The sequence below is a fragment of the Cokeromyces recurvatus genome (assembly GCF_025118155.1).
Source record: "Cokeromyces recurvatus strain NRRL 2243 chromosome Unknown BX663scaffold_2, whole genome shotgun sequence".
Lineage (NCBI taxonomy): Eukaryota > Fungi > Mucoromycota > Mucoromycetes > Mucorales > Mucoraceae > Cokeromyces > Cokeromyces recurvatus.
Window position 1 is genome coordinate 571,749 of NW_026251388.1, and position 25,740 is coordinate 597,488.

Genomic DNA, 25,740 nt, shown 5'->3' on the forward strand with positions numbered 1-25,740 from the left:
AAAAAAGAAAGGATTTCTACGTATGCTTGTGTATAGATGAAGGATTTTAAAAATCCCAAAGCATGTTTTTAATCTGTTCATATTAAATTTTACCAGAGTATTTGAAAAAGTTTTTTGTTTTTTTTCTTTTTTCGAGCTGTAAATCTGATAACTATACAATACATAAATTTCTTTACTTTAATAAACAAATATGGAAACCAATTATAAACACAAATACTTGGAATTTAAAGAAAGAAATGAGCAGCAATTACTAGAAATAAGAAAAATTGGTATATAATAGAATACAAGAGTTAATATGGATAGCTTAATGATTTTAATTAATCTTTTCTTTTTTGTCGCTTTAGAATCGCAAATCGCTAAAGTGCAACATCAAATTGACAGTAAACGAAAATCGATATTAAGGATAAAAGAAACTGAGTCTTATTACGGCAAACTGTTACATGAACATAAAATAAAGTATCAAAAGAAAACTATTAATAAAGAAATAACGTCAGATCTTGCTACAGTAGAGGAACCTGTTTTTTATACAGGTAAACGTGATCTCCTTCAGGTTTTATCAGCTACACCTGAGGTAATCCTTAAAAAGATAATAGCTTTGATTGAACAACAATACAGTACACAAAATTTAGCCTCTTCAGAAGAAATTACTCAGATCAAAATTCTTCTTGATCGATTATCTGATGAGCATAGCACATTTTGGAACAAATATATTGATGAATGGATCAAAGAAATGAAAGAAGTTACTGTAATTGATAAAGACGAAATCAAAAATATGGTTTATAGCCCTGAGCAGCAACAAGAACGACAAAAGATTTTAAGATACTTTTCAGAACAATTGAAAAGAATACAAGAACTCTCAAAAAGAAAAAAGAATTGGAGCTTGAAACAAGAGAGGCAGAAATGAATATTGTTCGACGTATTAAAGAACTTCATTCAGATCCTAATGTTCAAGCAGCATTAATGTAAATTTTAATATATTATATGCTTATAAAGTATATCAGCTTAATTTGCTTCATACTTTAGAAAGAATATTAGAATAAAAGCAGCAAATCAGCAAGCTAATGTTGAATTACAATCAACAATCAATCAAATTGAAGATATAAAAAAAAGTATTGATTTGGCGAAGAAAAGCCTTAATATGGATACATTAAAGGCTCATATTGATAACTTGCTGAATGATTTAGTAAATATCCATAACATCTTTATTTGAGTAAACTTAACATTACTTTTATTTAGGATAAAAGACAATCAGAAGTGCAATCTTTATTGGCGACGAATGACGAGTTTCGTAAGGTTTTAATCAAAAAAAGTCTTCAGGTAAACTATAACTATTTTTTTATTCGACGTATAACAGTTTATAATATGTGTATATTAGCGGCAAGAAGAGGCTCAAAGTGACTCAAAGGAGCTAATTGATAGAATTAAAAAAATCAAATCAAATGTTCATATTAAAACTTCAAGTTCAAGTTCAACTTCAGCAAATCAGTCTATTATTAGCGATACTTTAGGCGATATTTGTAATCTTATTAATCCTTATTCTTCAATAGTAAGTGAAAAAAAAAAGATACATACATATTTATTAGATTAATTTACATAATGTTAGTCAATAAATCAAGCTCTTTTAGAAATTTCAAATACAATAGATTTAGGTAAGCATATAGATATGGTCTTGCTAACTAAGATTATCTAATATATTATTCAAGTAAATGATTTGTCAAAGGAAAATGTATCAGAAATATGTGTAGATATTAGACTAAAATTAGAAAACTTATTCAACAAATGGTGTCTTTTGCTTGAAAAACAAAATATTTCTGTACCAGAAGATGTAGCTGAAAATCATGATGGCATTGATAAAATAATACAATCTGTAGATGCATTACGAAGTAAGAATCCTATAATTATGTATATTTTACTTGGAAGACATATAAATAAATATGCATATATGTATATTCATATTATAATAGTGCATATTCAAAATGAAGAGCAAAATTATATACAAAAACAGGAGCACATAATAGAGGCTAAATTGAGTGAAGCTGATGAAATACAGGAAGAAATCAAGCATACAAAAGAGTCATTAAAAGAAAGGTAATCTATATAAGTCTAGTTTTTTCTTTTTTCTTTTTATATATACAAGTATTAAACTATATTATTTTATAAGGGAATTACTGAAGCATATTGGTAGCAATTATATACTTCAATCTAAAAATTTTAATCAATGGCTGCAAGCACTTCAAATAAAAGATAACAAGTATACATAGTTGAAAATATTCTTTAATCAAAAATGCTACCGCCTTTAATTTCGGCTTTATCTTTTCTTTTTCCTTTATGTTTAAGATTATTCCTACGAGCACCTCTATTGTTTTGTCTATTTGATTGACTCTTAAGGCTGCGTGCAACTCTGTCTTTAACTTCTTCTTCTTTCGACTTCTTCACTGATTTTTTAACTTTTACATCGCGGAACGCTTTGAAATCACGATTATTTAATTTTTCAATCTTTTCACTTCGTTTTGCTAATTCTGCTTCTTCATTTAACTCTTCACTATTGGAGGATTCATATTCTTCTTCCTCTTCTTCTTCTTCTTCTTCTTCAGTCTCTATTTCAGATCCATAAGGTTCTGTATTTCCAAGTCGAATATTTCTTAACTTTTCTTCTAACTTTTCTTCTTCGGTCATAATTCGTGGTGTATCATTCTTTTGCTCTCCTTCTTCATCCTCTTCCTCTCCTTCACTACTCTCTGTTTCATCCTCTTCTTCAGAAGACATATTTTTAATCTCTTCTTGATATTCTTCCAACTCCTTTTGCATTTTTTTACTAAAACCACTTGCAGCAACTTGAACATCTAAGCTGAACTCACGATTTACATCTTGAGTAAATCGAGGGTATAATGCACTTTCGTATCCAAAACGACGACGGAAAAAGGTACGAATACATTCCACATCACGATTAAAATAGCTTGATTAAATATAAAATGAATGTTAATATATTTGATCAGGTATACTATGGAAATTTAGTTATACTTTACTATTCAGCATTCACATGAGACGTAGATACCATTTGAGGAAAATCGATTAAAATAGGTGATCCATCACTTTTAATCAAAATGTTAAACTCGTTGAAATCACCATGAATTAAACCATATTGTGCCAATTTGACAATCAAACTCATTAATTCTGAATAAAGTTTACCAGGATTACCTACTTTTTCAATTTGACGACTATCATTAAGATGAGTGGGTGAGTGAATACAGTTTAAAAATACAAAAAGACAAAACAAACTTTACAGAGGATAAGCATCAATTAAACCCATAACAACACAATGTCTATTTTGATCGATAGGCTCAGGGACAGGAAATCCATTCTCATAAAGTACTTTCATGAAAGCATATTCTTTCATAGCAGCCAAACGAGACATATACATCCATGAGGCTGACTTTCGGTTTTGAAGATAGTCACGTTTTGATTTAATTGTACGGAAAGACATACGTCCAAGTCTAATAAAAGTACACTTTAGTTTTTTTTTTTTTTTTGCTATATTTTTTATATATACATAAATCTTTGATCTATTTACCTTTGAAGTTTTAAAACATGTTGATTTTCATCCTCATCAGCAACTAAATAAATATCGGATTCTTTACCAACACCAATTTGATTACCTACAGAGTAAACAGACCCTCTCTTAGCAAAGGTCTTTAAAGCAAGATAATCATAACCACCATAGGTTAAACGATATCCATCATCTATATGCAGATAATAAACAGTTACAATCTTTTTTTTGATAAATTTGACTTAATTTTATAGTACTTTACAACTCATATTTTGTACACGAGCAATTAATTTTCGTTTAGCTAAATCTCCTACAATCTTATGTGCACCACCATGTCTTAATTGAGCAATTTGAGCAATAAGCGCACTAGGAACAACTTCATGATTTTTTGAACCCATTTCAACCTATATATATAATAATTAAATACAAAACAGTATGGATTGACAGGTATTGTCTACTTTACAGCTGTCAAGACCCGGAATTCTTCCGTTGACATGTAACGAAGTGCTTTGGCATCTAATTTCATTCTGGAAATATAATAATCGATCGAAGATGAACAATTCAAGCACTTTTTTTTTTTGTTTTTGTTTTTGTAAAATTGGTAATAAAAAAAAAGAAGAGAAAATGTATGTGACTGTTATTTATTATAACAACAGTCATAGACTCCTGAAGTTGTTTGAAGAAAAGGGAGGAAAATATTCAATGAACAGATATTTTTGTATTATTAAAGAAAATAAATCATATTAACAATATTGGTTTTATTTTTCTTTATTGCTTTTTCTTTTCCAATGATTGTATGAAGAACTTTTTTTTTCTCTCTCTTTTTTCTATAGTATAAAGCCCAGAATCTATGATTCACATTTACCAATGAAGTTCATACAGTTGCTTCCCCCATATTTAATTTAAAAAGAAATAAAAAAAAAATACTTTATTTAATTTTATTTTTTTTTTTGTAATTTGCTGTTTAGTCTATACATTAACAACTATTTTCAAAATTTATGCATAAAAAATTACATAATAACAAAAAAGGGAATTCAAATTCTGTGGCTTGTGTCAATTTTCATTTGTATTTATCTGTGTGTTAAAATAAGTTACTAACATTCTTAATTAACTCTTTTACAATCAAAAGCGTACAATAGTATTATTAACAATGAATTTGCAAATATTATCACCTGTACCAACTGTTATTAAAAAATCAAACATGGATGTAGACGATGAGTCAATCCACTTGGTTAATCCTGGTGAAACAGTAACAACTGATCAGCAATTTATGAGGTAAAAAAATAAAAAAAAAAAATAAAATAAAATGAAATAAAAAAAAAAAAAATAGCATCATCTTCTTTTGCACATGTTAAAAGTCTTTGTTTTTCATTATATTCACTTAAATATATCTATTTGAATTTTAGAGGTCATGGTACTTATACAGATGGTGAAGGAACTGTTCTTTCTTCAGTTGCTGGTGCAGTTGAAAGAGTTAATAAATTGTTATCAGTTAGACCTTTGAAAACCCGTTATACTGCTGAAATTGGCGATATTGTCGTTGGTCGAGTGACTGAAGTAAGTGCTCATTTTATGCATGCTTATACATGTATTCAAATAGGATATTAGGTTGCTATGAGAAGATGGAAGGTGGATGTTAATGCTAGACAAGATGCTAATCTTTTATTGAGTTCAGTCAGTCTTCCCGGTGGTGTGCAAGTAAATAAATAGAGTTACAAATAAGTTCATGATAGATAGATATTTATTTTATTTTTCTTATTAGAGACGTAAAAATGAAGCTGATGAACTTCAAATGAGACACTTTTTTGCTGAAGGTGATATGTTGGTGGTAAGAAAGATAACATGTGTTTTTTTTTTTTTTTTTTTTTTTTTTTTTTTTTTTTTAGAAAAAGAAAGAAGAAGTATAATCTTAAATCTTATGTCATATTTAGGCTGAAGTTCAAGCATTTTACAGCGATGGTACAATGGGTCTTCATACCCGTGGCTTCAAGTTTTGTAAATTGAGAAATGGTTCCTTTGTTTGTGTTCCACCTGTTCTTGTTCAGCGCTGTAAATCACAATTCCATTCACTTCCTTGTGGTATTGACGTCATTCTTGGTTTGAATGGTTATATTTGGGTTCATAAAAAGTTTGCAGGTATTACAGGTGATGAAACAGATCCTAGTGTCTATTATTCCAGTATGAATGATGTAAGTGTTTTAATCTTGTTAATAAAAGTGTTCAACTTATTAATACTGTCTCATAGCCCATTACTGCAGAAGAAAGACAAGAAATTGCTCGAGTTTCAAACTGTATTTCTGCATTAGCTAAACAGTATATGCATATTAATGATACAATTATTGTATATACATATGAAGCTTCATTAGAATATACTATTAAAGATTTACTCAAATTGGATGTCATCGAAGCTATCACTACAGAGGCCAGTTTAAGGATGCACGCAAACTAGAAAAAAAAATGAATCATTTATTCTTTTTGTAAATATTTATAGTGTAGTAGAATAAATCTTTATATGTATATGTATATGTATATATATGTATATATGTATACATATTTTCTGTCTTTCTTCATTGTTATAATTGTTGATATTAGGTATCAAGGGTCAGTGGGTTTCCATGAACTAGGAGATATGGAACCAGAAGCAGTGTCTTCAACCATAGTCCAGTCTTGGTCTTCTTCTCCAAAAGGTAAAGTATCAACATTTACTCTTGCTGTCTTTTTAATTGAAGATAATGTCCTTGCCTTTGCTAACTCCATATCTCTATAAATACATTGTATAGCTGTTTCTACACCTGTTTCCTATAATATTTGTAGATTGATGTTAAAACATTTGTATAATTAATGCTTATTAAAAAAAAAAAAAAAGAAAAGAAAAGAAAAAGAAAAAGAAAAAAACATTTTACTTCTCGGATTTTCTGGCCTACTTGATTGGCCATTTTAAGCATATTTTCATCTGTAGAAATAACTCTAAGAGCTGCAGAGAGGTTTTCTACAGTCAGATTCTTGATGCATCTTCCTAATCCCATTTCTTCCACTCGTTCTCCCCAGAAAAATTGATCGGCGAAAAAGGGTTTGATAATTGTTGGTCTACCTGCCCTTAAGCCTGCTGCTGTCGTTCCTGCACCACCATGATGAACGACAGCTCTTATTTTAGGAAATAGCCAGTCATGAGGTACGGAATGGACACTCAAGATGGTACCTGGATATTTCTTAAGCATCTTTTCCTCATTATAGCTTGTACCTTGTTTCAACCTCGATGACCATCCACGTGATACAATAGCTCTGACATTAGATAGCAAGACAGATTCAATAATGATCCGTGTGATTTCTTCAGGATCAGAGACGATAATAGAGCCAAATCCAATATAAACTATCGGACGACTATCTTGTGCATTAATAAAGGACTTGAGTTCAGGATCTGGTGTCCATCCTGTTTGTGGGTTATCTAAAAACCAATAACCTGTGCAGTGAATCCAGTCTAACCAATCCAACGGGCTAGGAACAATACTTGGACTAAATGAATAGAGATAGGGTATCTTCCATATTTCAAGTTTCTCATAGCTTGTAGAAGGTAAGCCAAGGATGGATTGTCGAAATGAATTAGTACGATTTGCAATAGCTCTCCAAATAGCATAATCAAATAAAACATATGTCATATCATTATAAAGCCTTCCTTTAGGACTATTCGGTGTCGCGAAAGGATGTGGAAAAGAACGTGTTCGTGTCATTGGCATAGGGAAAGATCTAAAATAAGGTACACCAAGTGCTTCTGCCATATGCACACCTACCATTGCGCTTGGACTTTCGATAATAATATCTGTTCCTTGTACTGCCTTCCACGTTAAATGAAGTAATTCATCAATCCAATCCTTAAACTATTATAATAATAAAATAAATTAATATCTATTTTTTTTTATAAATAATTTATTTACAAGTTCTATAATACATACTAAGCGAAGTCCTTCTACTACAAAATTAACACTAAAGAAATTATTTTCTACACATATTCTCTAACAAAGAAATAAGGGATTTAGAGTATGTATAGAATAGGAAAAAAAAAAGAAAACTTTACCATTAGTTCTCCTGGATCACCCCCTACTGTTCGAAATTCTATTCCATGTTCTTCTATCCAATCTTTAAACTCATCATGAGTTGCAATACGACATCTATGCCCTTCCTTCATTAAACCTTTGCATAAAGCAATATATGGTTGTACATCTCCTCGAGTACCGATTGTAATACAAGTGAAATGCAATGGTTTATCTGGTTTTTTATAAACAATAGGTTCTGTGGGTATACGAGATAAAACAGGTAGATTTGCATTTTTGGGGATAATTCGATTGATGTTTTCTTTTAATTCATCTTCTATTAACTTTGTTTCCCAGTCTTTAATCTTTCTATTATCAGAGCATATATAAAAAGAGAGAATAAATTATATGCATTCTATTCAATAATATTCAATTTTACTGTTCGGTTTTGTCAGGCTCATTATAAGGTTCCAACACACGTTTATGTTGTAAAAATAATTTTGCAAAGCAACTGTTACGTCGAGTAATGGAGGAAAATTCTAAATAAATCTCTTTCTTTGTTCGTGTAAGGATACTTAGTGAATGAAATATATAACCTCGACTTGGAAGCTTTTGTATTCTTATCACATCTTCAAAAGGTATAATCATCTATATAAACATTAATACAATATAAAAGAAAAAACTCCCCCTTCTTTATATGTACATATAAAGTGAGAGAGATGGTTTGAGTAACAACTTACTTTTGCTTTTGTTGCAAAACCTTTTGAATTAAATGAAATATAACTGGGTGATATGTATAATTTACCATAACAAGGTAAAGTTTTCAAGAGTGAGCATCGATACACTTTTTTTTTCAAAAAATAAAATAAAATAAAAATAAGTCAATTTTAATATATTCACCTACGACTACTTATTAAGTTCACCTGCTAATAATGTTTCTGATTCAGGTAAAACAAAGTATTTTTTGAAATTGGTCATAGTACGATCATTCAATACCTCTTCTTCATTTGTATGTGTGCTGATGGCAGGATTTGTTTTCAAATATCCGGTTTCATCATCATCATCATCTTCTTCTTCTTCTTCTTCTTGCTGTAGAGCTGTAGCTTCACTTCCTGTAGCTCCATTCCCTCTTAATAAACCATATACTAGCCTCATACCCGATCGCCTTTTTTCATTTAGCCAACCTACTGACTCTTCATTGTCATCTGAGCTCGATATGTCATTATCTTCTTGGGAATTAAAATCTCGATCAGATGTTACTATTGATTTTTTATTAAAAGTTGCTGAAGGATAAAGGTAATCTTTCAGAGCTAAAGCATTTGTAATAACTGAGTTTGATCTTCTTGATGTATTTGGTCGATGACTCTGATTTGGAGTAGCAGCTGAAATAGTAATAGGCTGAGAGTCCACATCGTATAAATCAGAAATAGACAGTGAGGGTGAATCAGGATTACTGTTTATACTGTAGTCTGAGTTTTTTGGTGATGTCGGTGATATATGCCTAGAATCACAATATGTTTCCCAAGCAAAATGTAAACTCTTAAATGTATTTTCAATATTTGAGAAATAAGCAAAATAGTACTACAAATCCTATGTTAAAAAAAGATGCCCCCCTTTTTTTTTCTATTCCTTTTTTGTTTGTTTGGCATACTTCATCCATAACAAAATTATCATCTATACCAACTGCTCGTATTTTTAAAAATTTTTGAAATTCAAATGCTTCGGTTAATTCAATATCTAAAATCTTTTCAAAAGGTAATGTAATTTTCAAACTATTTCCACCATGTTTGGCTCTAAATATAGCCTTTTGAAGAGCATTTGTCCTACATCAATGACTCAATTAATTAGAAAAAAAAAAGATAAACAATATTGTAATATATCTTCTTTTTTTTTTTTATTCGTATGTACCATTCTATCATAGCTGCATTTGTATCTGTTTGAAGGTACCATGTTTTATCCATTGTTACTATCCTTAATCCATATCTTCTCCGTGTTGATTGTTTTATAGAAATGACACTTTTTAAATCTATTTTACCTAAAGGTGAATATGAGTCGGTAGAGCTTTCAAACCAAGTCAAGGCATCTTCATTTAAATCAAAATAATAGCGCTCATAAGTCGCTTTCATCGGCCCTGTCTTTTTTAATAATAAATAGCCAGATTTATTAAAGACAAGCTTTTTTTTTTAAGACGATGTTAATAACAGCATAAAATATACTTGTATATTTGTATATATATTGGTTACTTTATTTTTTGGCAATGAAGCATAAAAACAGATATATTTTTCTGTTAAATACATGAATCCAGATACAATGGCTGATTGGACAATATAACAAGGCCATTCTATACATTAAATATTTAATATGCGCATATATACACACACACACACATATATATATATATATACATATATGTATTTGTATATGTATTTATATACCTCCTTTTAGTGATTCTTTAACTGGTAAATGAAAAACAATTTTCAGTTTTTCTTCTATGCTTTGATCATTTAATATAACAAATTCTTCTTTCTTTTCATCCTCTTTTTCTATGTTTGCACCTGCTGCTTCTGCTAGCAATTCTCGAATTTGGGCTGACTTTCCATGCATTAAAAAAGCTTTATTATTTTCAGCAGTTATCGGTTCTGGAATATCCCAAGTACTACTATTATTTGTTGACATGTCTTCTACAGAATGTCGAAGATCTTTTTGTTAACAAGTTAAATTTAGTGATCTGTGATCATCAGTTTGAATTTTATATATTTATATACATATATGTATTTTTTAAAAAAAAAATAAAATAAAATAAAAAAACCTTACCGCTTTCAGAGCCTATTTATAAACGGTATGTTAACGATTACATAAACAAAAAAAAATAGCTAGAGTGTGATATTCTTAGTTACCTTTCATATCTTCAACGTCTTGAATTTCAAACTATTCATATTTAGAAATGAGATTAAGAAATGAGCATCTATATACATGTATTATATTATGCGTATATACACAGATACTTTACAACTTGAGCAGCAGCAGAAACAAATTGTAATACATTATGACTATTTGAATCCATCTTATAAATAAAGATAAAGGGAAAAAAATAATGAAGAAGAAAAGGGAAATGATGATTTCTTATGCAATTAAGTTAATTAAAATCATTTTTTGATTGGTTAAGAAATAATGTATTTCTTTTTTTTTTTCCTTTTCCTCCTTTATTTGGCGCATGATCTCAGCAGCATCATTATACCTAATAATTTATACATGTGATATATAAATACATATATACCATGTGTATATTTTTTAATTAATAGTAAATGTGGACGATCGAAGTAATCCTTCATATTTAAATCCAATGCGTTTATACATGCGTTGAGCATGATGAAGGTCATCATATACTTCTAAATAAATTTTCTTGTTGTTTTGTTTCGTTAAAGCGGTCAATAAACAATCTGCAGCATAACCATGACGTTGATGATCTGGATGAGTAGCAACTGCATTCACATGACCTAAATGGGGTAATCCTAGAGGAGTATGAAGAATAACGGCACAATAACAGGTACCGTCTTTTATATGTTCCCCATAAGTGATTGGAAATGTGTCTGGATCTGCAAGCTGTGTCTTTAGTTTATAACGAAGCCAATCGATATCACCACTGTAGTTATACGCTGCTGCAAATATCTCTGTCAGATTTTCTAATTGATGCATAGTTGCCGTTTTGAATTCGATCATGGTTGCATTTCTTATTATTACCGTTTGCTGTTCTTGATTATGGTAATCCCAGGACATAATCACATCTGTATCTATCTCTACTTTTGTATGATATAATTTTGAAAATTCATTACAAATATCTTCCAAAGGAGGTCTGGATAGTTCATCAATAAAATATCTTGGCTCTAAGGATAGAGTATAAAATATTTTAGTTGTTTCATCAAACAAATCCTTTAAATCCTCTATAGTTTCTATTCTAATTCTAAAACAAAGATTAGATTGCTGATGTTCTTTATTCCGAGGATTAAGAGCTACTATACAATCATCTCTGAGTAGTGTTGTACCTGTTAAACTTAAATATAAGCAATAATTAAGCTCAAGGATAATATGCTTGTAATCGTTTGCAGGCATATTATTATTATTAAAAAAAAAAAAAAAAAAAATAGAAAGAAAACAAGCGAATAGTTTTATTATCACGACTACCAACTTGTAATTTTAAAACAGCAGTAATTGCATGTGTGGTTTTGTATTTACACCCTTTTTTTTTTCTTTTTCTTTTTCTTTTTTTTTTTATAAAATAATAATAATAATAATAATAATAATAACAAGGAGGGAGCTATTCAGGTCTAATAAAGGTATCTTCGCCAGTGATGGGATTGTGATAATAGATATCACCCATATCACTCATTTTCACTTTCCATGGAGAAGGTAATCGTTTTTTCTTTACTGGTCTTAAACCAACATTAGACTTCTCCATGAAAAGGGAGGAATTAGGATTACTGGGAGTAATGATAGCACTGTCTGCTGAATTATCAAGCCTTTTGGCTATAACAGATGAAGATGATAAAATCAGGCTATCATTATTATTACTTAAATTAGGAGAATTATGCATCTCATTGTTAATGAGATGCTGTTGATCGATTTCGTTGATTGCGTTTTTCTTAGTTATTGAAGCATTACTAGTCATAGTAACAGGTAAATGAGTACTATGGGTAGTAGCTTGGTTCGAGGTTGAATTTAGAGTGACATTTTCGATTTGAGTTATGGGATGGGAGATACTAGATAAGCTATCAATAGATGTTGGTGATACCATGACCAAATCTGTATCTTTAGACTGTTGTTCATGAATATCAGTAGAGGAAGTGGTTTCTGTCGTTAACTGTTGACTCGTACTAATTGTGTTAGATAAATTATTATTATTACATACAATATCAGAGTTATCCTTTTCCATGGCTACTGACATTATGGGTTGCTGATTAGTCAGTTTTGAGGAAGCAGCAATGGCTTTTGCCGCTGTAGAACAATTTTTTTCACTACTATCAGTAGCAGTAGAAATAAGTGTAGCATTGTTTTTCATTACATTATCATTACAAGTAGTATGTGAATCCTGAGTCTCTCTAGAACTATCAATAATAACAGTTGATGATGAAGATGATGGTTGAATTTTTTTCGTTAGATTGTTAGTATTATTCAATTGCTTGTGTGATGTAATAGTAGTTGAAGGGGTAATGGATGTATTATTTACATCTTGAGATTGATTATATAAATGTCCATTTGTAAGATGCTGAGACTTTTCTTCAGTCATCACGTTGTTATTAACGTCTTTTTGGCGGGTATGATAATTATCAGCAAATGTGTTTGTGGTAATGTCGGTATTTACAGATAAATGTGTTTGTGACTTTTGTTGAGATGGTTTTGTTGTAGATGAGCCCCTTTGATCATTGTTAATAATAGGTAATTCAGATTCTTGTTGGGGAACAGAAATGGGTATGTTTGTAATTTTAACATTGGAAATATTTGGTTTATGATCTTTAATATTCAAAGTTCCTTGTTTGATTATCTGCTTTTTAGTTTCAGTATTAGCAATAGGCTGCTGATGAGGAAGAGTAGTATTATTTTTTGATGTAGTAGAAAGAGAATGAGTGTTAATCTCATTTACAGGCTCAACTGTTGTTTCTGGACTGATTGTAATTTTAGATGTGGAAGTAGGAGTGACAGCAGATTTTTTTGCTGTAGGTTGTAGATTATCTTTGTGTCTATTGGTGCAACTGTTCTTTGCTCCCAGAGGAGAGCAAGAACTCAATTCTTTAGATGTAGATGTTCCTAAAGGGGGTAATTTCTTAATTCTTTTTTGGGAGTTGAAGGTAATGAAGAAGATGATCCCATCTCCTTTTTATTTATCGTGTCGTTATGGAGAGAATTAGGAATCTCTTTAGTAGAAGTAGGTGATGATGATGATGATGATAGATTAATTGAAGAAGAACGGTGATGACGAGCTTGAGGCGGCAAGGGTCTTTTATCATAGTTGGGTACATAACGATCAGGTTTTAATCGAAAGAAAGGAGCTTTCTCTTCATCGCAACTACTAGTAGTGGGTGAATTATCCCTTTTTCTCTTTGAGCGTTGCCTACTATTACTACGACTTCTAGAAGACGAAGAACGTAAACGCCCACGAATTCTTATCCTACTTTTATCTTCTTCAAAATCACTTTCATCACTACTATGGGAGCTAACTAATTTTCTTTGTTTTTTGCGAGATGGGGGATGAGAATTATTTGAACGAGTTTGCACTGATGGAGATCGATCACGACGACGAAAATGAAGGTCTTTGTTATCACTCTTAGGAATAGTACCCGATTTAGAAGATAGAATGACTTTTCGATTTATATGTGATGGGCTTTTATCAAGATCCATATCAGTATCAGTATCACTATTATAGTTATTATCACTCGAAGAATCAGTATAACGATGCATTCTTTCCTTTTTACTAATCAGTTTTTTGTCAAAATTGAGTGGACGAGGAGCAGTTATCTGAATAGACTTGGCAAGCCTATCACGTTCGGAAATGGGGTTATTCTCTTGGATTAAAATGTCATTTTGATTTTTAGCCCTTTGATTTTTCCTGGATATTATTTGAATTTCCATGTCATTCATACTTTCTTTTTTATTATCATTTCCAGGACCAGACTGGCTCTTTTTCTTGATAGTAATAAAGCGATAAGTACTGCCATCATCTGTGTCTATTTTTTGTTCAGTATTATGTATTATAGAGGTAGGGGAAGTGACTGATGTAAAGGTAGAAATCGGAGTAGATGGGGAAACATTGAAATGGGTATTTACTGAATTATGGAGGTTAAACAATTGTTGATGAAAAGGAAGAGAAGAGTTGGGATTATGGTCATGAGCAAAAGAGATTACAGGATGATTCTCGTTCTGTTGTTGAGAATGTAAGAAACTAAAATTGGCTTTTGTATTTGAAGGAGATGGAGTTGATGTTTGAAATGAATTTATAAGATGAGCAGCAACAGGATTATTCATATTCAAAGATGATAAGTTATCAGTATAATTTAAACTGGTATTATGAGGAACATCCAAGTTATGAGTAGAAAGAGGACGTGAAATTGTAAAATTAACTTTGTCATTATGATTACTTGGCGCAGTAAAAGACCTTTTTTTTCGGGAAAGTGTATTATTATTGAATATTACTTGTTTACCCAAACGCTGAAATACAGTTGGTAAATGTTGTTCCTCATTTTGTTGTGGCATTATTATTATAAAAAAAAAAAAAGAAATGAATAAAAAGGAATAAAAAAATGCCCAATTTATACTAGTTTCAAGTTTTTTTTTTTTTTTTTTTGCTTTTTTTTTTTTTTTTTTTCTGCTTCAAACCTCGAAATATCCAATAAGAATAATTCTTTGTAATGTTTGTTTACAGTAATGTTCATTCCACATGCATGGATATAAATAAAAATAAAAAATAAAAAAGAACTTCAAATTACAATAATTTGCTAAAAGAAGTTCCATGTTCACAGTCCAAATGAATATCATTTTTTCACTGTGATAGTAAAGAAGAAAAAAGGAGAAGTTCTTCTTTATTGATGTGATTAACAAAGATGGTTTAATCTCCTTTAAATAAAATTATGAGAATATATAAATAAAGTTGCACAAACTTGGAAAAAAAAGAAAAATACATTTTTTTTTTTCCATTGACATGTGAAAAATAATACTGAATACACTATAAAATCCACATTTTACTTCTACCCTTTCTTTCTTTTTTTTTTTTTTTAATATTATTTATATAAAAAATGGTTTCAACTCAAGTAGCAGGATTTACAGTATTGAAGGTATGTATAGGTTATTAAATACTTTTCTTTTTCTATAGTGTATCTAATCCTATTTGTATCTATTAGGACACTCCTTTAAATTTGAATCTGGAAGAAGCTATCATGAATTCAAAAAAATCTGGTTCATTTCTTTTACATATGCTTATCATGATAGATCCTGAGCAAATCAAGACAAATGAAATTGCAAAAGTAATCATTATCCTAGTCGTTCTCCTTTTATTGTATACTCATTGATACATAATATATTTTATATGTAGGATGCTTATGAAGAATGTTTACAGTTAAAGGAATATCTTTCTGAGCAACTTTGGTCAGTAGTCGATACAGAGTGTATTGCATCTGTTCAATCTGCTCTTGATGAACTTACTCTGGCCTTGAATAAATATGAAATGATAAATGATATGATTGATGGTGAATGGTATGTTTATGAATAATACACTGTATCTACTATTACATTCTAAAATACTGTTGAATGGTAGGGAATTCATAGAATCATCAAATTGTCACCACAATAGTATAACTACTTTTTAATAATCTATATACCTTATTTTATAATAAAATAATAATAATGAAAGTCGTCTGTAATTTACTGCATTAATATACTTCATAGTATATATTTATGTACATACATGTATATGTATTTATGTACGTACGTATGTATGTATGTATGTATGTATGTATATATGTGTATATATATATATCCATGTATATACAGTAGAAATAGTATACGTATTTATATACGGGGATATATTAGATTATATTATATTAATAATAAAAAAAAAATTCTAAATAAACAAAAATACATTTAACTCCAGACATCTTCTTGATAACGTCCATTGGTTCTTAAACCTTTAATAAACTCATGAGCCTTAGTATCATCCATACCTCCAAATTCAATAGCACAGTTAACAAATGTTTGATTAACGTCACGTGCCATATTCTTTGCATCACCACACACATAAATATAAGCTCCTGATTGTAATAAATTCCAAATTTCTTGTCCATGTTCTTGAAGACGATGTTGAACATAAATCTTTTCGGGTTGATCACGAGAAAATGCTGTAATAATACGTGAATCTCCTCCTAATGTCTCAAAGAGTTCAGGCCATTCTTCTGCATATAAAAAGTCTTTGGATTGATTACGACTACCATAGAATAAAAGTGTTGTACCAATAGGTTTTCCTTGTTTCTTTTCATAAGCACGTTCACGAATAAATCCACGGAAAGGTGCAACACCTGTGCCAGGTCCAATCATAATAACAGGTACATTAGGATTACGAGGCAATTTAAATTGAGATTGTCTAATATGAACAGGCACTTTATGACAGATTCCATCAGATCCTAAATAAGCTTGACGAGGTCCTGCTAAATCATATGGGGGATAGTCTTGATTATCATTGATAATACCATGTTGTTGCATTTGAATCTTGTATAAAAAGTTGGTATTCACACCATATACAGTACAGTCAGGTCTAGTGGCAGGTTGGTAAGATAAAGTAACAATTGTAGCTGAAATGATATTAGGGCTTTCCTTTGAAGAACTAGAGATAGAATAGAAACGAGGTTGCATACGTGCTAAAGTTTCAATAATTAAATCAAATGGAACATTAGAGAATAAACCTGGACGTGTATCTTGACCGGTAACTAATTGAAGCACTTCACCTAAATTACGGCAAGCATCTCCTACTTGTAAACGGAATTCATCTTTATCTGTCGCTAAGCGAGTTAAATAGCCTTTGGCTTCTTCAGAAGGTGCAAATTCAACAAAGGATGTCAACACTTGACGAGAAACAGGTGCACAAATTTCTAAATAATATCTAAAAACGGCACGATAAGTAGTAGGTACAGGGAAAGGATATTTCTTTGAAGCAGTAGGATCCATTGCTTTAACCATAATAACTGTATCTAATTTATCTGTTAAACCCAAGACAGAAGCAAGACGATTCACCTCAATTTCATTATTTGTAGGCCAAATAGCGATATGATCGCCTGTTTTATAGCTTAGATTGGTATTACTAATATCAATTTCAACATGCATGCAATGACGATCTGCTCCATGGAAGAGTTCTCGAGAAGTCATATTAGCATTATAAGGACGTTTAGCATCGTACATCATTTTACTATATCCAGAAGAAGATAAATTTAAGCATCTATTATTATTATCTTGATACATTTTTACTTACGCTCCAACTTTAGCTTTTTCGGCCAATTCACCAAAGTAAACAGCATCTTTCTCGTAATCCATTAATTCTTCAACAGAGTAAACAGGCTCTCTAGGTCCAGATCTAGCAGAGCTTTCATCAACACCTAAAAATTCACAAAAAGCTGGCCACATCCTTTCTTTCCAAGCTAAATAATCTTCTTCCATTGAGCCATCATCATCACCTTCACCTGCTTCACCAACAAGATGAGCACCCAATCTTCGAAGATGTTTATTGACACCACGGGATACACTGTTGTAATGTTCATATGTCTTATTACCTAAACCAAAGCTAACATAATGTAAATTGGATAAAGGCTTATCGTCTGTACTTTCAGAAAATGTAGGTTCTGAATCTGTGATAAGATCCCAAAATTCAATAGCATTATCAGTTGGGTCGCCTTCACCATAAGTAGCCATAACAAAGATAACAAGTTTATCTTCTGGTACTTGATCCAAATAAGTCAAGTCATATAATTCCAAATCAGCAGTCATACAACTTACACCAAAACGTTGATGACATTCTTTAGCAATTCGAGCAGCATAGCCTTCAGCTGTACCTGTTTGAGAACCATAAAATATAATTACTCGACGACCCTATTATTAACAATTTGGTTTTTAGTTTATAACAGATATATACAAAAAGAAAAAAAAAAGAGGGTGAGGGAAGGGAAGGAAGACAATTCAAAATATCAAAGTTTTTTTTACCTGTTCTTGCATAACCTTAACAAAGTTAGTTTCTCTCTTTGGTATAGTATTGACGTTTGAATCTTTAACTTTATTATTCTTTTTATAACTGAATAATAAGTTAGAAATCTGACGTCTACTAAACCAAGCTATTGTACCTAAACCAATGGCTGTCAATAAAACAACATCGGTAGTATCAAACAAAGTGGCCGATGTTGATGACTCCATCTTTCTTTCTTTCTTTCTTTTTTTTTTGAAATTTAAGAGAAAAAAGAAAAGAAAAATTAATTAAAATTAATGGTACACATATAAAAAAGGAGGATATGAAACGGCATTCGAAAATGAGTTGGTTTAATTTCTTTTTTTTTTTTTTTTTTTTTTTTTTTTCTTTTTGATAAGAAAAAAGCTTATTTATAAAAACAAAAAAAAAAATCATAATATCTTGTAAAATCGCAAGTGCTGATATAATAGTCAACATCGTTTTTAATCGTTATAATTTGCAATCATAGAAGCTTATTGCACATGTATTTATAAGGCAGTAAAATATTCATTGTTTTATTAGATGGCCGGAGTAGGAGACCGCATTAAAATTTTTTTTTTTTTTTTTTGTTGGTGCTAGACAAAATTTCTTTTTTTATTATTATGTAATCAACAAGATAAAATAATGGTTTTGATGGCAGTAGTCTAGATCTATTCTATAGCATATTCTTTTCTTTTCTTTTTTCACGCGTTATTTTTATTTTATTTTTTATTTGTTTTTTTATATATTTATATAATGTAAACAAGAACAATGTTTTCTTTATTAGTATTAGTATCATTATTATTACTATTATAATACAATAATTTCTTATTGTATTGTTAGATCATTCTACTTTCATATTCTCAATCTATATATATATATATATATATATATATAAGCCACAATAACCGTATTTATTTACATATCATCCTTAAGAGAAGTGATATCTTCACCTTGTTGAATTCTTTCTGCTATTTCGAGACCATTCAGTACAGCAGGGCTTGGACATTTATCTGGGGCATAATGAACAATAAAATCACCAGAGACATAGCGAGAAGGAAGGGTATTAAAGGTATGATCGTCATTATCAAGTAAAAGCACGTGTTCCTTGTAACCAGGTAATTGAATTAAATCCCACATAGCACCCTGTTCGTAAGATGGGCCCTTATTATACCACTCCTTTGATTCTTGAACAGCATTTAAAAATTTTTGTGCCCAAGCTGTATTACGTAAAAGAAAGACACCTGCATTAATCATTTTATCTCTTGTAGGCTTTGCGATCACCAAATCAATTTCTTCTTCAAATCCACGAGGTCCCTTGGGATATTTGACTCTTAAATCATCCAAGATACCATGTATAGTTTGATTGGGATTCATGATGACAGCATCCATATCCATCCAGAATAACCAATCATATCTCGGCAATACTTTTTGCACAGCATCTATCTTACCCCATACAGTACGTCTCTTTGGAGAACGCAATGCTTGTTGAGCAAACTCATTTGAACGAGCAACAAAGGCATAATTATGTGAAAGTGCATACTGTCGTTTATTATTGGCTGCAAGTGCAGCAGAAGGCTCCATACAACTATCAGGATAAATAAAAGAAGAGGTAATGACAGCAATAATTGCCTTTTCTAAAGGTTTGCAGATCAAAGTGGTACCGATGTTTAACACTTTAGCAATAGAGATAAAATCAGCATCTTGATAAATATTTGAGACTGTGATTGTCATATCTGGAATAGATTCGACATGATTATCCCATGTTTGAAACCGACCCTCTGCCGAAATAAATACCGGTGCCTCCGATGTGAGAGATTTAAGTTGTTCTATCTCCTTTGGATCTGTAACGAAATTAAGTTGAATTTGAATAGATCGATAAAACTCATGATAGTTAATCATGAGAGTGGAATCTAGATTTTCAGGAGTGATATTTTCAAATTCAGTTTGACGTGCCATAAGTTTCTTAACTGCATCTGAACCTGCTACAAGGAATTGTAGATTCTTGGGGGAGACCCAAACAAGATCAGTCGCCGTCTTTTCCTTCTCCCACATCTTTCCTACTTCAGATTGAATTTGCTGCTGAATATAGTTGAATTGTATTAAGGAATAACTATCTTGAATAATTAAATAATCATAAGTAACGCCACGTTCATTCACTAAGGTGCTTTCCACCCATTTTAAAATATCATCTTGTTGGAAAGATTTTGTATCGTTTACTTTTTCTAAATCATTCCATTCCATTTTCTCAGTTTCATATAAACGACTTTCAGGTGTCTTACTAGCTGGTTCATCGCCATAAATCCAAAACATATAATTTATACCTTTATCTCGTTTCATACAAGGTTCAATATTATCGTTCAATCCAAAATAAGTATTACGAATTAATTGACGTCGACTTGAATGTGAGGCCCTTGAAGCGATTATGATAAAATACTTAAAATGTTGTGGTTGCATTTGTATTGTAGTTGATTTCGACAGAGTCTTCTTTGGTGATGAAGTAAATTTAGTATTTATAGTAGTAGGCTCAGAAATACTGGTAGTAGTAGTAGTAGTAGTAGTAGTAGCAATAGTAGTAACTACCTCAACTGATTGTTCAAATTCAATCTCCTCCTTTAAAGTCTGCTCTTCATCTGCTTCTGCTTCTTCTGCTTCTTCTTCTTCTTCCTCGATGACAATAGGATTAGATAAATTATCAACATCATTTTTTATTCTCTGGTTTTCAGGATTGAGACCTGTAGCATCATCGGGAACATAAATATTAATGGAATTATCATTAGAACGACCCAAGTCAATATTAAACCATAAAAAGAAAAAAATAGCAACAAGTAATAAGATAAGAATCATCCTTTTTCGACGTCCAAATCGAGCATTTCCAAAAAAGGAGCCATTATCTACTCTAACATTATTTGGAAAAGGCAAATCAGAGCTTGCCATCTTATAAATAACTATATAAAAAGGAAAGAAAAAAAAAAGTGAAGAAAGAAAGGTTATTCTTTTTTTTTGCGGGGCTGTCCTTATTGTTTTTTTTTATTATTATTATAATTATTATTTTTAGTTTCTTTTTATTTTTAAACTCAGTATTCTGCTTTTTTTTTTTTTTTTTTTTTTTTGTAATCTTTAAAGAAAGAAAATGGGCTTAGTTGTTAACAAAATACAAATAAGCCTTCTCTCTTCTTTATTTCTTTTACATGTTAACATGTTTTATAAAATTATTAAATTTAATACAAATAAGGGCTCTCTATATAAAAATGCGATTTTGTCATAAATAGTAAATTTCTATTTATATACATGTTTAATTTTTATACTTCTTTGTGTAAATATTATGTGTTATCAAGATAAAAGATAATAATAGAAAAAAGAAATATAGGCATTATTAACCGATTACTATAAGGAATTACATTATCTTAGAATAAGCATCCTTTTTACCTCTTGAAGTAGGGGAAGGCAAGCTTGATAATAATGATAAAAAAAAAGATGTAGTGCGGTCAATGAAATGAAGTGTGATATTATTCTTTATTATTAATAAAATTGGATCTGTGCATCGCTATTGGGTAAGTGATTTTTAATATTGACAAGAAGATTAGCTGAATCTAACTATCATTGTTATGTTTAGAAGAATTTATTTATATCTGATAATACAATACATTTCATTTTTCAGAGCTTGAGCTTTGTAGGAGGGTTTTTCATATTTAAATGAAGAAGAGGAGAAAGATAAAAGTTGGCTTAGTAGAGAGATATTTTATAAAGTGACTCTCTTATAAACAAAATATCATTACTAGCATTGTATACAATATTCTGCTTTAATACCATTCTTGAAACTCTTATACTTGTGTACTGATTAAGTCGAGCATACTATATGTGTCAAATAGCTTATAGAAGCCCCTATCTATCTTTTTCTAACCAAGCATTGGAAGTTTCGAAAATGGGCAAATATATACATGTAAATATAATATTTAGAATCACCTTTTCTGAAGCAATTAAACTGTTTAAGATGAGATGATGCTTATTGTTATCAAAACAATATCGATGTGTTTCTATTTATTTAACTGCACACAGTACAAAAGCTTTTTATTAGAAATGTCCCAAGTTTGTTATTAGATACATCCTTATTTATAATTTTTATAATCATTATTAAGCCTATTAATACTTATTTCATTTTATGATTTTGCAAACAGTATGAAAGTTATGATACAGTAAAGCTGGGAAATATTGGTTAATTAAGAAATTGGTCGTTTTTAAAAAAGTTGTTTTGAGCGTTTCTGATAACTAAAATGAAGCTAAAAGTAGCTACGAAATCCATGAAGGTCACTAACACGTACATTGTTGCAAGCATCAGCGATTCTCTCGGATAAATTTTCTTCAACCATCAGATTCTCGCACTTCATCTTCCTTTTTTACAAGAGCCTAGGATTTTTCAATTGCATTTAATTCATTAGTAAATATATGGAGGTAAATACATGAATCTGTAGCCTCTTCTCAACACACGGTTTCTATCAAAATTTAGGTCCGAATCCTTCATTTCATGAACCATTCATATTTTGTTTGCATATTGAGTATTCATACTTGATATCGCACAAATGTAGGCTTATGTTGACTTCGAAGCAACGGGGTCAAATAAAAAAAACACAAATAGCAAAACAAACAGATACAGTAAATTAATTAGCTTTGCTGAACAGGGAACATATCAGAGAATAAATAAAATTACAAGTGTTACACACATTCTCTAGTTTTTTATTTATTTATTAGAGAGCATATACAGAGAGATAAATAGCAGTTACTCGATTCAATACTCGATTTAAAACACACAGATCCAATAGATTGAATTGATCAACTCTTTCAAAGACAATAGACGCTAAGATCATGTAAAGCACCAATGAAAGAGTAACAGAAGTTTTGTTTAATAATGATATACTAATAAAGAATCAATAACACTGAAGCAATTTCATGTAATTATATAGATTAAAAGTTGTCAAAATCCACACCTGTTATCAGAGAACTTCCTTTTCAGGAACAATGATTAATCCGTAGTAGCTCGTATATATCAATCGGTTTGGAACCTGTATTTCTTTCCAACGTCTTTTTTTCCTCTTTATCTACATAATCTACACTTAGCTTACTCATGAAATCTAACGTAAAAATTAAAGGGAAACAAAGAGGCACTTCAATCTCTTCAAAACAAGACGGAACAGTCTACTGAAGGTAAAGACAGTAGGTGTCATATATATCTATATATGATTCAGTAGCTCAAAAATTCCAATGAACACGAAGATAAAAGAAGAATATGGAATCGAGATCTGATGGCAATACTAAATTTTAAAAAGATATCGACAAGCCTTAGAAATAATGGCAAGAAACATCTTTTGTTTTCATGTCAAAAACAACATCAACAATTATGATTATCCGCGTTAGTTATCGCTTTCGCTATTTCATGCAGGTAAATATTGCTCTGAGCTTACTTGAAAATATTGGTGAGCCAATCGTTTTTCGGTCTTCCACCAATCATTTTTTTTATAATCACCATTCAAATTTCTAAATTAACCAATATTTCCCAGCTTCACTGTAGTCCTGTTAATATCCTCTTTGAGATATTCGATCTATATTTATGAAATATACTATTCATGTGCATAATAAAGACAGAACTTACATATTATAAACGTAATTTGAATAAAACTGTTAGTAAAGATACACTTATATATGTAATGTATTAAGTAACATTAAGCATTTTGTTTAGGAAGTTATTTGAAGTCTATAAGGATTACATTACATCGTGTAAATAGACATGATGACTGATAAATATAAATGTACACTAATCATAAAGGCTTTCTCCATAATTTATTTGTATGTCTCCCCTGCAAGCCAAAAAAGATAATTTCAGTAAATTAAATAAATATACAGAATATATAAAGTTATTTTAAGGTGTATGTAATAGGACAGCCATTTTGCTATTTTATAACGTTATCAAATGTGTTTAAAAGCATGAATTCTTACATAATAATGAAAACAGGTGTCTACTACTGTCTATTCTGTCATATTTTTTTTTTTGTAATAATAGAGGAGGTTCAAATTCTCGAAGAATACGGAAATTAAAAAATCTCCAAAAAACCGGATATTAGGGATTTTTTTTTTCTCGCTTATTATGCGTAGACAAGAAAAACTTTGTGTGTGAGATTAATTATGAATCCATAAATACATATATAAAAAAAATAAACTTCTCTTTCCTTCTCTCTTTTCTTTAATTCTATACATACATAAAAAAAAAGGGTAAATTTCTGAAGGGGGTTTCTCACTTTCACAAAATAAATAAATAGACAAAATGACTTCTCTTGGACGTGGGGTATTTATTCCTGTACCTACATTTTTTAAGGAAAATGAAGATCTTGATTTAGAAGCCTTTGATCAACATATTAAATATTTGGCCAATTCTGGTATTGCAGGTATTGTCGTGTTAGGATCAATGGGTGAAGCTGTTCATTTATCAGAACAAGAAAGAATTCAAGTTATCGAGCAATGTTCAGTCTCTGTAAAGAAATATAATCCTAAATTAAAAATTATTGCCGGTACCTCAGCTCAAAGCGCTAAAGTGACAGTTGAATACGTGGAACAGGCAAAGAAAGTAGGAGCTGAGTTCAGTCTTATTTTACCCCCTTCATTCTATAAAGGATCTATTGATGATGATGCCCTAGTTCAATTCTATACAACAGTTGCTGATCGTTCGCCTTTACCTATTATCATCTATAATTATCCTGGTGTATGTCAGGGAATTGATATTCTTATCTCCGTCTTAGTTAAGCTATCAAAGCATAAAAACATCATTGGTATAAAAGGAACAGATGGTAATGTTGGAAAAATGGCTAATTTGGTTAATAAAACAACTCCTGAAGGTAAGAAATGAGAAAGAGGGGGAGTGATTATGTATTGTTACTTATTTTATTGTTATTTTGTAGAGGTGACTTTATTGGCAGGATCAGTTGACTTTTTCTTATCCGAATTAATCCTTGGAGCAGTTGGGTTGATTCCAGGTGCAGGTAATGTCTTTCCTTCACTTTGCGTACAAATTCAAAAATTATACGAAGGAGGAAAAATGCAAGACGCAATTGCTTTACAAAGAAAGCTTGTAGAAGCAGATGATGCTCTTTGCAGGTGGTATGGTATTCCAGGAATTAAGAGCTTTATTCATGCAAAATTGGGATATGGACATAATATTTGCCGTAATCCACTCGAAAAAATATCAGAAGCAAAGGCACGTCAAATTCAAGAAGCTGTAGAAGAAGCTTTTCAGCTTGAACAATCTTTCCATTCATCATTTAAAAACTAAGAAATAAATTAATAAACTTAATAATTGATTACGTCATCCAGATTTTTTTTTTTTTTTTATTCATTTTACAAAAGAAAATTTTTTTTCCAATTTCTCTTTTGTCCGGACAGTTTTTCTC

At 30.6% G+C, this 25,740-nt stretch overlaps 12 protein-coding genes across 12 annotated transcripts; 4 read left to right on the forward strand and 8 right to left on the reverse strand.

Moving 5' to 3' along the window:
* Positions 1-146: 146 nt before the first annotated feature.
* On the forward strand, positions 147-2,559 carry BX663DRAFT_494642 (uncharacterized protein). The gene is made up of 10 exons (XM_051525528.1): positions 147-269; positions 345-775; positions 865-962; positions 1,024-1,183; positions 1,237-1,317; positions 1,376-1,546; positions 1,604-1,649; positions 1,704-1,883; positions 1,965-2,088; positions 2,162-2,559. The coding sequence occupies exons 1-10, from the start codon at positions 191-193 to the stop codon at positions 2,259-2,261; spliced, it is 1,470 nt and encodes a 489-aa protein (XP_051387032.1). The 5' UTR covers positions 147-190; the 3' UTR covers positions 2,262-2,559.
* On the reverse strand, positions 2,275-4,073 carry BX663DRAFT_528886 (RIO1 family-domain-containing protein; the record flags this gene model as incomplete). Its single annotated transcript, XM_051530197.1, has 6 exons — positions 2,275-2,956; positions 3,027-3,218; positions 3,285-3,494; positions 3,572-3,740; positions 3,810-3,951; positions 4,011-4,073. The coding sequence occupies 6 exons, from the start codon at positions 4,071-4,073 to the stop codon at positions 2,275-2,277; spliced, it is 1,458 nt and encodes a 485-aa protein (XP_051387033.1).
* A 426-nt stretch (positions 4,074-4,499) lies between these two features.
* On the forward strand, positions 4,500-6,135 carry BX663DRAFT_494651 (exosome component 2-like protein). Its single transcript, XM_051525529.1, has 6 exons — positions 4,500-4,822; positions 4,954-5,104; positions 5,156-5,245; positions 5,310-5,375; positions 5,479-5,736; positions 5,793-6,135. The coding sequence occupies exons 1-6, from the start codon at positions 4,698-4,700 to the stop codon at positions 5,994-5,996; spliced, it is 894 nt and encodes a 297-aa protein (XP_051387034.1). The 5' UTR covers positions 4,500-4,697; the 3' UTR covers positions 5,997-6,135.
* On the reverse strand, positions 5,741-7,730 carry BX663DRAFT_573094 (uncharacterized protein; the record flags this gene model as incomplete). Its single annotated transcript, XM_051532141.1, has 3 exons — positions 5,741-6,346; positions 6,451-7,422; positions 7,620-7,730. The coding sequence occupies 3 exons, from the start codon at positions 7,728-7,730 to the stop codon at positions 6,143-6,145; spliced, it is 1,287 nt and encodes a 428-aa protein (XP_051387035.1). The 3' UTR covers positions 5,741-6,142.
* On the reverse strand, positions 7,571-8,928 carry BX663DRAFT_126326 (GRAM domain-containing protein). The gene is made up of 4 exons (XM_051521525.1): positions 8,499-8,928; positions 8,316-8,419; positions 8,015-8,223; positions 7,571-7,940 (listed from the first exon to the last, which is right to left on the reverse strand). Exons 1-4 carry the CDS (start codon positions 8,728-8,730, stop codon positions 7,916-7,918), a joined length of 570 nt encoding a protein of 189 aa, XP_051387036.1. The 5' UTR covers positions 8,731-8,928; the 3' UTR covers positions 7,571-7,915.
* BX663DRAFT_126346 (uncharacterized protein) lies at positions 8,752-10,752 on the reverse strand. Its single transcript, XM_051521526.1, has 7 exons — positions 10,586-10,752; positions 10,473-10,503; positions 10,390-10,401; positions 10,011-10,256; positions 9,819-9,916; positions 9,484-9,749; positions 8,752-9,398 (listed from the first exon to the last, which is right to left on the reverse strand). The coding sequence occupies exons 1-7, from the start codon at positions 10,637-10,639 to the stop codon at positions 9,128-9,130; spliced, it is 978 nt and encodes a 325-aa protein (XP_051387037.1). The 5' UTR covers positions 10,640-10,752; the 3' UTR covers positions 8,752-9,127.
* A 114-nt stretch (positions 10,753-10,866) lies between these two features.
* Positions 10,867-11,685, reverse strand: BX663DRAFT_548140 (uncharacterized protein; the record flags this gene model as incomplete). Its single annotated transcript, XM_051531059.1, has 1 exon — positions 10,867-11,685. One exon carries the CDS (start codon positions 11,683-11,685, stop codon positions 10,867-10,869), a length of 819 nt encoding a protein of 272 aa, XP_051387038.1.
* Positions 11,686-11,862: 177 nt separating this feature from the next.
* BX663DRAFT_494665 (uncharacterized protein) lies at positions 11,863-14,836 on the reverse strand. Its single transcript, XM_051525530.1, has 2 exons — positions 13,539-14,836; positions 11,863-13,377 (listed from the first exon to the last, which is right to left on the reverse strand). The coding sequence occupies exons 1-2, from the start codon at positions 14,818-14,820 to the stop codon at positions 11,891-11,893; spliced, it is 2,769 nt and encodes a 922-aa protein (XP_051387039.1). The 5' UTR covers positions 14,821-14,836; the 3' UTR covers positions 11,863-11,890.
* A 494-nt stretch (positions 14,837-15,330) lies between these two features.
* Positions 15,331-15,983, forward strand: BX663DRAFT_494667 (uncharacterized protein). Its single transcript, XM_051525531.1, has 4 exons — positions 15,331-15,398; positions 15,465-15,587; positions 15,656-15,816; positions 15,878-15,983. The coding sequence occupies exons 1-4, from the start codon at positions 15,360-15,362 to the stop codon at positions 15,927-15,929; spliced, it is 375 nt and encodes a 124-aa protein (XP_051387040.1). The 5' UTR covers positions 15,331-15,359; the 3' UTR covers positions 15,930-15,983.
* Positions 15,984-16,203: 220 nt separating this feature from the next.
* On the reverse strand, positions 16,204-18,513 carry BX663DRAFT_528889 (NADPH-dependent cytochrome P450 oxidoreductase; the record flags this gene model as incomplete). The annotated part of the gene is made up of 3 exons (XM_051530198.1): positions 16,204-17,518; positions 17,582-18,195; positions 18,307-18,513. 3 exons carry the CDS (start codon positions 18,511-18,513, stop codon positions 16,204-16,206), a joined length of 2,136 nt encoding a protein of 711 aa, XP_051387041.1.
* Positions 18,514-19,222: 709 nt separating this feature from the next.
* Positions 19,223-21,241, reverse strand: BX663DRAFT_426401 (galactosyl transferase GMA12/MNN10 family-domain-containing protein; the record flags this gene model as incomplete). Its single annotated transcript, XM_051522539.1, has 2 exons — positions 19,223-20,791; positions 20,888-21,241. 2 exons carry the CDS (start codon positions 21,239-21,241, stop codon positions 19,223-19,225), a joined length of 1,923 nt encoding a protein of 640 aa, XP_051387042.1.
* A 3,287-nt stretch (positions 21,242-24,528) lies between these two features.
* Positions 24,529-25,666, forward strand: BX663DRAFT_494677 (uncharacterized protein). The gene has a single exon (XM_051525532.1). It carries the CDS (start codon positions 24,621-24,623, stop codon positions 25,197-25,199), a length of 579 nt encoding a protein of 192 aa, XP_051387043.1. The 5' UTR covers positions 24,529-24,620; the 3' UTR covers positions 25,200-25,666.
* Positions 25,667-25,740: the final 74 nt, after the last annotated feature.

Bases quoted from the DNA above. Each gene is read 5' to 3' on its own strand.
- BX663DRAFT_494642 (XM_051525528.1), top strand. From the start codon at position 191: ATGGAAACCAATTATAAACACAAATACTTGGAATTTAAAGAAAGAAAT. The intron at 1,184-1,236 runs GTAAATATCCAT...ACTTTTATTTAG, and splicing joins ATAACTTGCTGAATGATTTA to GATAAAAGACAATCAGAAGT. The intron at 1,318-1,375 runs GTAAACTATAAC...TGTGTATATTAG, and splicing joins TAATCAAAAAAAGTCTTCAG to CGGCAAGAAGAGGCTCAAAG.
- BX663DRAFT_494651 (XM_051525529.1), top strand. From the start codon at position 4,698: ATGAATTTGCAAATATTATCACCTGTACCAACTGTTATTAAAAAATCA. The intron at 5,246-5,309 runs GTAAATAAATAG...TTTTCTTATTAG, and splicing joins GTCTTCCCGGTGGTGTGCAA to AGACGTAAAAATGAAGCTGA. The intron at 5,376-5,478 runs GTAAGAAAGATA...TGTCATATTTAG, and splicing joins CTGAAGGTGATATGTTGGTG to GCTGAAGTTCAAGCATTTTA.
- BX663DRAFT_126326 (XM_051521525.1), bottom strand. From the start codon at position 8,730: ATGAGGCTAGTATATGGTTTATTAAGAGGGAATGGAGCTACAGGAAGT. The intron at 8,420-8,498 runs GTGAACTTAATA...TGAAAAAAAAAG, and splicing joins ATCAGAAACATTATTAGCAG to TGTATCGATGCTCACTCTTG. The intron at 8,224-8,315 runs GTAAGTTGTTAC...ATGTTTATATAG, and splicing joins GTTTTGCAACAAAAGCAAAA to ATGATTATACCTTTTGAAGA.
- BX663DRAFT_126346 (XM_051521526.1), bottom strand. From the start codon at position 10,639: ATGGATTCAAATAGTCATAATGTATTACAATTTGTTTCTGCTGCTGCT. The intron at 9,917-10,010 runs GTATATAAATAC...TTTAATGTATAG, and splicing joins TAAAGAATCACTAAAAGGAG to AATGGCCTTGTTATATTGTC. The intron at 9,750-9,818 runs GTAACCAATATA...TAAAAAAAAAAG, and splicing joins CTTCATTGCCAAAAAATAAA to CTTGTCTTTAATAAATCTGG.
- BX663DRAFT_494665 (XM_051525530.1), bottom strand. From the start codon at position 14,820: ATGCCACAACAAAATGAGGAACAACATTTACCAACTGTATTTCAGCGT. The intron at 13,378-13,538 runs GTTCTTCTTCAA...TACCCCCTTTAG, and splicing joins GCCTCAAGCTCGTCATCACC to GAACATCTACATCTAAAGAA.
- BX663DRAFT_494667 (XM_051525531.1), top strand. From the start codon at position 15,360: ATGGTTTCAACTCAAGTAGCAGGATTTACAGTATTGAAG. The intron at 15,588-15,655 runs GTAATCATTATC...TTTTATATGTAG, and splicing joins AGACAAATGAAATTGCAAAA to GATGCTTATGAAGAATGTTT. The intron at 15,817-15,877 runs GTATGTTTATGA...GTTGAATGGTAG, and splicing joins GATATGATTGATGGTGAATG to GGAATTCATAGAATCATCAA.
- BX663DRAFT_494677 (XM_051525532.1), top strand. From the start codon at position 24,621: ATGACTTCTCTTGGACGTGGGGTATTTATTCCTGTACCTACATTTTTT.